The sequence below is a fragment of the Rattus rattus genome, chromosome 7 (assembly GCF_011064425.1).
Source record: "Rattus rattus isolate New Zealand chromosome 7, Rrattus_CSIRO_v1, whole genome shotgun sequence".
NCBI lineage: Eukaryota > Metazoa > Chordata > Mammalia > Rodentia > Muridae > Rattus > Rattus rattus.
In genome coordinates this window covers 65,456,418-65,466,041 of record NC_046160.1, presented here as the reverse complement: position 1 = coordinate 65,466,041, position 9,624 = coordinate 65,456,418, and the positions used below count along the sequence as shown (strand labels likewise).

At 43.2% G+C, this 9,624-nt stretch overlaps 1 protein-coding gene across 1 annotated transcript; it reads left to right on the top strand.

The window, feature by feature from the left end:
• The first annotated feature begins 1,927 nt into the window (after positions 1–1,927).
• On the top strand, positions 1,928–6,649 carry Gpr33 (G protein-coupled receptor 33). Its single transcript, XM_032907567.1, has 2 exons — positions 1,928–2,021; positions 5,624–6,649. The coding sequence occupies exon 2, from the start codon at positions 5,630–5,632 to the stop codon at positions 6,647–6,649; it is 1,020 nt and encodes a 339-aa protein (XP_032763458.1). The 5' UTR covers positions 1,928–2,021; positions 5,624–5,629.
• Positions 6,650–9,624: the final 2,975 nt, after the last annotated feature.

Here is a 9,624-nt window from a genome sequence, read left to right as displayed (position 1 = left end):
CAGATAACACTGGTCAGATCCCCAGAAGTCACATGGTGGCTCACCACCATCTATAACACCAGTTCCATGGATTCTCACGCCCTCCTCTGTCCTCTTAGGTCATCAGGCACACATGTGGTGCACAGACATACAGGTGGGCCAACATCCATGCACCTAAAAAAGTAATTTTTAAGAAATTAAGAAATGAAGACAATGTCACCGAGGGGCCTACATACCTATTGTCTCTAAGGCCTGGAACATCCCTCCCCAACATCCCTCAACTACTCAGTTTCATCTTCAATGACTGCAAACATTAAGGGCAACTGCCCTGAATTATTTATTCTGTTTGCCTCCGTTCACACACTGTCTGACAGGCCGTAGTATTCATAAATATTTCTTGAATTACGGCATTCAGATACATTTGCCCCAGCCCAGAGGACCTGCAGGTGTGCGTTCTGCTACAATTTACATAATGCCAGGACCAGCGGTCACTCACTCAGTGCTTGCCCTGGGCCAGGGATTGTGTTGAGCCTGTTAGACAGCATTTCACTTAATCCCCACAAGGGTAATCCAAATCAAAGAGCAAAAAGCCCACATCCTGTTGTTTTCTATGTTAACATATGAAGGGGCAGAGACGCTGAGGATGTACAGAGAGATGCAGATCGCCCTGTGATAGAGAGGCACAGTTGGGATTTCTATACGGGGTGTGGCAGCTCCCTCTGTGCGGTATCAAACAGTTTCTGTCAGCCCCCTCTTCCCCCTCAAGCCGTGCACTGAAATCTTTAGTGCACATTATTTTCACCCCAGTTTCTTTATTAACTGTTAACAGAATCTAGGAAGAACTCCCAGATAGTTTCAGGGGTCTTAACTCCTCCCCCTGTGGAAAGGGAGTCTAATGAGAAACCTATCATGATTTGCTTAACCTCTCTGGGACTCTGACTACTAACGTTCAGAACGAGCAGGTTTGGACCCGGTAATTCTCTGTTACATCTGGATCTAGACACAAACCCAAAAACCCCCAGAAGTCCTTTCTAAAATGTACTAGTAAGTTTTAAACTCATCCTTAACCTAGCAAGAAGATCTGTACCTCGGTTGAAGGTCACGGACAGGAAAGAATTGAGATCTAAGGTTTAAGCCGATTTCAAGTAGGTCTGTAGTGTAGCAGTAACATTAAATTCTGAGTCTACAGAGGGGATAAAGTCTCTTCGTCCCAAGCTTTCACACTGAAGCTACACTGTTTCTGATGCATTTTCTACACTGGCAATGATGAGAGGAAGAAGAAGAAAGAAAGAGGAAAGTAAGCTGGCAGGGAGGTGGATCTGAGAAAGGGGGAAGGGGGACTAGAGAGAGGCGTGAGCCAACAATGGTTCACAGAGACCACCGTGCTAGTGGATAAGGAACGAGCTTTGTTGTCCAACCACTGCCCAGATGCAAACCATTCTGTCTGTCATATATGCTTCCTCTTTCCAGACTGAATGACAACAATCTTTGGCCTGTCACACTCGTCCTGCTTTCACGTGAGAACCAGAGTGTTTTTCTCTTTAACAATTTTCTTTCCAGCAAGATGAGGTAGTTAAGTTCCAGGTTCTGTACCACCCGTGCCTCATACTTAGCATCTTGCTTGTATCTAACAATGATGGACCATAAGCCAATGAAATACCCAGAATCAAACCTGTCTGATGGGATGGCCAAACCTGAGGATATAATTTAACACCTAAAATTATGCTATTAACTTTAACTGAAATGGTTGCTCACAGAATTTTTTGGACTCTCATTTTGAAATGAGAAATGGTTTGGAGAAGTACTCCTGTCTTAGACTCCACCTCCATGACGGGATGTTATATAGAAAGGAGAACCAGCGGAACTGAAAGACTCTGTGAAAATCTTAAAGGTAAGACTGAGGAGAAGCATCCACCAGCAGGGGTGTCAGCGAGGGGGACAAAATAAAGGCAGAACCTCCAATTGTTGTCCTTCTCCCTAGAGAGAAAACTGTTGGCCACTCTGGCATCTCAGACTACTTGGCATGAAGACACAGCTCTGAGGTAAGATTCCTGGGCCCAGCAGGTTTCTCAGCTTCTAAAAGATGAGCTAGTCTGCGGTTCCTGAGGCCTTGCCCCCAAAGCAGCTCAGTGTCCCCTCATGAAGGTACCATTCTCTGGAAGCTGTTTTCAGTCAAAGCGTTACCAATGCTTCAAGATAAGAAGATCTGAGAGCTCAGCTTGAGAAAATAGACGCTCAGAGGTTCCCAGAATTGAGAACAGGTGCTTCAGGAAAGAAAGAAATGAGTCTGTAGCTGTAAGAGTGTTAAATGGGGCTCTAAATGGCTTTACTATAACAAGTTGAGCAAAATGACCCATTTTAGTAATGAATATTAGCCATGTGGTAGTGGCATGCACCTTTAATCCAGTACTTGGAAGGCAGAGGCAAGCAGATCTCTGAGTTTGAGGTCAGTCAGGCCAGGCTGGCCTACAAAGTGAATTCCAGGACAGCCAGGGCTACACAGAGAAACACTGTTAAAACCTGTCATCAGCCATCTAAGGAACTAAGTCCACTGACCCATTTAGTCTTCATAAACTCTAAAGGATTTAAGGAGGTCACAGGGCTAGTAGATACAAAACTCAGTACTATGGTTTATCAGAACCCAAGTTCTGCAGTCCCATTGATTTATACTCAAGTGCTTCAAGCCATCTTAAAGGATGTTCAAGAATGAAGAATTTTCCTTACCTCCACATCACACAGAGGCACATGTAGGCCTTCATATCCATCACAAACACACAATACTAATATACTTTTTTTTTTTTTTTTTAGTTTTTCAAGACTGGCTGTCCTGAAACTCACTGTAGACTAGGCTGGCCTAGAACTCAGAGATCTGCCTGTCTCTGTCTCCCAAGTGCAGGGATTAAAGGCATGTGCCACCTCACCTGGCAGTAATATACTTTTAATACTAAAAATTATGAAGAATTTTCTTAGTATATGCAATACTAAGAAAGAATACTGCCCAAGAACCTTACATAAAATGCAGAGCCACCAACTCCAATTGAAGAACAATTAAGCTTTTATTCTGTTTAAGTTCAGATGCTTCTCTAGATAGTTCAGCTTCACAATTCAACAAACAAAGCATCCAGAAATTCAGCTCTCTGTATGCATATTCACTTAGAGATATCAAATATACACAACACAGACACACCAATACCACACATACCATTTACACAGATGAACACACAAGAACAGACATACACTTAAGCAATGCATAGCACATACACACACACACACACACATACTTCACAAATACACTACAGATGGCATACACAGATAATTACATGGGCACACACAGAATTTCAAATATATATATATATATATACACATATATATATATATATTACGGATAAAATACACCCCACAGTGACATGTAACATGTAGACTATATGTGCACCTGCTTGCACACAAATGCACCACAGATGCACAGACCACAGGCATTCTACACACACACACACACACACACACACACACACACACACACACACACACACAGAGTGAGGGATTGGAAAAGTCTCCAAGGACTTGTTTCTCCTGTCCACTCGAGCCCTAGGACCTACACATTCCCCGCCAACCTCCTTTTTATATCTCAGCTGCAGCAGCTGCCCCTTTCTCCCCATCTGCCTTCAAATAGGGAAGCCAAACTCTTTTCCTTTGCTGCCCAGTACAGCCACCAACCCATGCTAATTGTGGGTTAACAGGACAGCATTTTATACATCCAGGCACAGCAAGTGGGCTGTAAATGAGTCTTAGACAAGCCCTGGCCGACATTCTCAGACCTCTCTGCCTCCGTCCTTTCTTCTCTTCAGGACATCCGCACAGCTCCTGGCTTTCCTGTATCTAAGATCACCTCCTACCTCTTCAGGACACAGGACCTTCACACAACCTCTTCCATGAGTGTTGCTTTTACACTCACCATTGTTTATCCATAACTTCACTGTTTATTCTTCCTAAACCAGACTACTAAAGTATTTTTCTAAAAAAAAGAGAACCATTTTCTGCTTTGCTGAACCTTAGAAGTTTTTTTTTTTTTTTTTTTTTTTTTGTTTTTTTTTTTTTTTTTTTGCTTTTTTTTTCGTTTGGGGGCTTTTTGGGGGGCTGGGGTTTTTTTGTTTGTTTGTGGTTGGTTGGTTGGTTGGTTGGTTGGTTGTTTTGGTTTGGCTTGGTTTTGTTTGGTTTGTTGGTTTTTTTTTAATCTCTCTACACAGCCCTGGCTGTCTTGGAACTTATTATATAGACCAGGCTAGCCTTGGACTCACAAAAATCCACCTGCCTCTGCCTCCCAGGTGCTGGAATTAAGGTCATGCACCATAGAGCCTGCCTAGAAGGCTTATTTAACTTTAGGAAACTGTAAGTTTCATTTCATGTTTCTTTTCAGTGCGTGGGTGTTTAAATTTGGAGGTCAAAGGAAAACCCTCTGGTGTCATCTTTAGAAAGACAGTCCACCTTCTTTGAGATGGTGCCTTTCTCTGGCCTGAAGTTCACCAATTAGTCTAGACTAGTTGACTATCAAGCCCCAGGGATTCTCCTCTTCCTCTCTGCCTCTGCCTCTGCCTCTGCCTCTGCCTCTCTATTTCTCTGCCTGCCTCTCTGCCTCTCCTCTGCCTCCTCTGCCTCTGCCCTGGGAATATAGTATCTGTTTTATTTAGACAGGATCCCCATGTGCCACAGTGGAGTTGTGGTGGAAGATGTGGGTGGACAGAAAAAATTTAACCATTTTAAGCCCTATTTTTCTCCTGTGCTTGAAGATTTGCCTCAATACTGTTTGTGGAAGCCCATGTCTATAATCCCAACACACTGGATGTGGTATCAGGAGGCTCAGATATTCATGGCTACATGACAAGTTTGAAGCCAGACTGGGCTATATAAGACCCTGTCTCAACAAAACAGAAAAAAAGCAACAGAGAGAGAGAGAGAGAGAGAGAGAGAGAGAGAGAGAGAGAGAGAGAAAAGAAATTACTTCCTCTATCCTAAAATCTTTTTATGTGTAATTCGGAAGGCATTTGATAATCTTGTGGTGGCTCTCGAGTCCTCTTGAAGGTCAGTCCTTACTGTTAGATACTATTTGAATACTAGATAAAACCATATAATTAGGTTATGAAGTAAATCTAATTGTAGCATCTTAAGCATCTTAGACAAATGCAATTATTGCTGGGAAGGATACTACTTATGTTTATTTAATGCATATCATCTGGAGCATTTTTATTTTTAGAATAAGATTGGTCTGATCTTAATTCCTGACATAAAAGAGTAGGCATTAAAAAATAATTGATAAGTATTATTATAGAAATATTATGCTTGCCACTCTTCAAATATTACCCTTCAGGTTACTGCTATACTAAAGTTACTATCTTTAAAGATTTATTTATTTATTTTATGTATACAAGCACAGTGTAGCTGTCTTCAGACATACCAGAAGAGGGCATCAGATCTCATTACAGATGGTTGTGAGCCACCATGTGGTTACTGGGAATTGAACTCAGGACCTCCGGGATAGCAACCAGTGCTCTTAACCTCTCAGTCATCTCTCCAGCCCCTAAAGTTACTATGTTAATTTCTTCATTTAATCTTTGTTGCTGTTCTTTTTTTTTTTTTTTTTCTTCCATAGGTAACTATGGATCGGGTCAACTCCTCTGGTCACGTGATCAGCGTGTCTCCCTCACTAACAAACAGCACTGGTGTTCCAACTCCTGCCCCCAAAGCAATCATTGCCGCAGCTTTGTTCATGTCATTTATAGTCGGTACCATCAGCAACGGCCTCTACCTGTGGATGCTGAAATTCAAGATGCAAAGGACTGTCAATACTCTCTTGTTTTTCCATCTCATTCTCTCCTATTTTATTTCCACATTGATTCTGCCCTTCATGGCCACCTCCTTCCTTCAGGACAATCACTGGGCCTTCGGAAGTGTCTTGTGCAAAGTCTTCAACAGCACTCTGTCGGTGAGCATGTTTGCCTCAGTTTTCTTCCTCTCTGCCATCAGTGTTGACCGTTATCACCTCACCCTTCACCCGGTTTGGTCCCAGCAGCACCGAACCCCACGCTGGGCTTCCCGAATTGCCTTGCGAATCTGGATTTTGGCCACTATCCTCAGCATACCCTATTTAGTTTTCAGGGAGACGCACGATGACCATAAAGGAAGAATTAAATGCCAGAATAACTACATCGTGGGTACTAACTGGGAGAGCAGCGAGCATCAAACCTTAGGACAATGGATTCATGCAGCCTGTTTCGGCCGCCGCTTCTTGCTGGGTTTCCTGCTGCCTTTCCTTGTTATCGTCTTTTGCTACAAACGAGTGGCCACCAAGATGAAAGATAAGGGACTCTTTAAATCCAGCAAGCCCTTCAAAGTCATGCTGACTGCTGTCGTCTCTTTCTTTGTGTGTTGGATGCCCTACCACGTACACAGTGGCTTGGTCCTCACTAAGAGCCAGCCACTACCTTCACAGCTGACACTGGGACTCGCAGTGGTGACTATTTCTTTTAATACTGTGGTTTCCCCCATTCTCTATCTATTCACTGGGGAGAATTTCGAGGTTTTCAAGAAATCTATTCTTGCTCTATTTAAGTCAACATTCAGTGATAGCTCTGCTACAGAAAGGACACAAACCCTGAACTCAGAAACTGAAATTTAAATTCTGGATTCTCAGGGCTAGAGAGAGGGCACAGTGACTAAGAAGCCTTGCTGTCCTTCAGTTGGAATTCAGTTCCCAAAACACATATCTGTCTATAATCCCCAGTTCCTAGGAGTCTAGCATCGTCATCTGGCCTCCATGGGCACCCACATGCACACAAGATACACACACCCATGAACAGGAATAATAAGATTCACATTTTTAAAAATAAACTCTGTATCCTTAAATAAGTGTGGACTCCGTCATTTATACCACTAGAGTTAAATCCTCTGATTTTGTATTCTATCTTCAAATCCTAATCAAGCATCTACTAGTCTGTTCTAATTAGATCTGTAAAAATTAAAATAGTTCCACTAGGCTGGCAGGGTGACCCAGTGGGTAAAGGCACTTCCTGTCAAGCCTGAAAAATCTGAGTTTGATCCCCGGGACCCACTGGTGGAAGGAGAAAACCAACTCCTGACAGGCAGCGTAAAACTCGGCATTTGCTCTATTTCCTTGGCACTTTGCTGACATATTTGCAATGTTATAAATCCTTTACCACTATCTCTTGCCCAAAATTGTTTTGTCTCTGCAAAGAGAAACTCTGTATTCATTAGGTAACCTAGCTCCCTCCTACTTCCCAGGCCCAGCACCTCCCAACAGCTTTCTGTCTCTGTGAGTTCCCCTGCTGCCCATACATCGTCCACTGAGGAGCTCATGTTTGTCCTTTTGTATCTGTCTTGCTTCCCTTATCATAATGCCTAATAGCATAATGCTCATCTACATAATAAAGTATTTCAGGCCTTCCTTCTCTTCTGTGTCTGAATTCTATTCCCTTGTATAGAAATGCACGTTTAAAAAATCTATTCTCGTCTTTTGACTACTGTAAATAATGTCACTTAAAAGCATTTATGTGCGAGTATGTGCACCTCTTTTTTTTCATTTGTTGTGGTACTTACACTAAGAGAGAATTACTGGCTCCAATGGTATTTCCATATTTAATGGTTTCAGGAACCATTTACAATATATACCATATTAATTCCCATTTGAACCGTGTGAGGGTCTGTTTCCACACATCTTCATCACCACTTGGTGATTTCCTTCTAAAGGTATTGTCATTTGGGTTGAGACACATGTGATTCTTAACCTATTTATTTATTTATTTATTTATCCATTCATTCATTTGCATTTTATGTATAAGTGTATGTGGTGATTTGAATATGCTTGGCCCAGCAAATGGCACTATTAGGTGGTGTGACCTTCTTGGAGTAGGTGTGGCCTTGTTGGAGGAAGTGCTTCACTGTAGGGGTGGGCCTTGAGACCCTCCTCCAGACCGGCCTGTAAGCCAGCCTTCTGTTGTCTTTGGAACAAGATGTAGAACTCTCATCTCCTCCTCCAGCACCATGCCTGCCTGGACACTGCCATGCTCCCACCTTGATGAAAGAGACTGACCCAATTAAATGCTGTCCTTTATAAGAGTTGCCTTGGTCATGGTCTCTTCACAGCAGCAAACCCTTAAAACACCATGTTAGACTGCATAGATCCAAGTGCACCACCTATATGCAGATGTCTGTGGGAGCCAGGAGAGGACGTCAGACCTCCAGGAACTGGAGTTACAGATGGTCGTAAGCCACCATGTAGAAAGTACAGATTGGCTAAGGGAGATGCTTGAAACATATTCACAGAATTTAACCTAAAAAGCCTTCACACAGGATCGCTTCGAGAAAGGAGGTTAAACATCATGCTGAGGAGACTGACTGAGACGTGAGACTGCCAACACTCTGAGAGTAGCAACTCTTACACATCGAAAATTAGGAAATAATTCTCTCCTTCCCTTCCCACGAACACCAATTTACACATCCTGCCAACCGGAGATTAATGTGCGCTAAAGAGCTGCTATTAAAATGCAAATACACCTTTTAAGAAGGGAGAGTTCCATTCACAGGTTGATGGGAGTTTCTTCAGTCAGCTTCACACCCAGCAGAAGTGGCTCAACATGGTATTTAAAATATTAGACGTCTTTGTTGTGGCCTGAAAGAAAAAAAGGAGATACAGCTACAGCTAGAGGTCAAGCCTGAAGCAAAGTTTGCAGGCCCCAAAGGCAATATACTGTCTGTCAAGAGAAGAGCTTTTGAAGCAAGAGAGGAGCAGGTGTGTGGACGAGAAACTTGCCTGCTGAGTCAGAGAAATCTACCCCGGGGGTGACAGGATCCTGAGAAGCCATTCTGTGACATATTTAGGGCACTGCACGCCTTGTCTTTTCCCCCTAAGTTAGGGGACAGTCCTCCAGTCTAGTTCAGCACCAGCTTTCCAAGCAACGGCATCCCTCAATGCTACGTCCTTCCCCCCCACTGAAAGGCAGAGAGACAAAAGTGTCACAGCTTAGAAAGAAGTGAGTTTTTCTAAGGAGCCTCTGTTTCACTAAATTCCGAGCTCTGTAAGAAAATAAGCAGACTCCTCCTTAAACAAACGTCTCCACGCCCGGCTCATCACCTGACATGAACATTCGCTGGGAATTGATAAACATGAGGACAGCGCTCTTAACTCTGGAGTAGGCTCTTTTCCTTTCCTGTGTGTAAGGTCTTGAGGGGGCCCTTACTCAAGCATGGTAAGTGCTGTGTCAGAACCACACATTGTTTCCTTCATAGTGCCAGGGTGTATTGCATGGTAATAATTCATCATATGCAGTGACCAGATAGTTCCCTTTTGCTTTAGGTAAACACAGGTTCCCCTATTAAAGTTTTTATTTTTGATTTTTACTCTCAGGTTACATACCATATATCACAGTGAGAGACAGAGCAGGAGATGGAATGAAAAGGCAAGGAAGCATGAGAAGCTAACGCTGAGGATGATGCAAAGGAGTCAGGCAGGCTGCAGAAGGCCCAAGACCACCATCCGGCTGGGGGCTCTGTAGTGATGCTTCGCTGTTCTTGGCGGCAGGCTCGGAAATGAGCTTGGGTTGACTCCAGCTTCAGAAGTCAAAGGGCAAGGACAGA

Excerpts from the sequence above, each read along its gene's own strand:
- Gpr33 (XM_032907567.1), top strand. The coding sequence starts at position 5,630 with ATGGATCGGGTCAACTCCTCTGGTCACGTGATCAGCGTGTCTCCCTCA.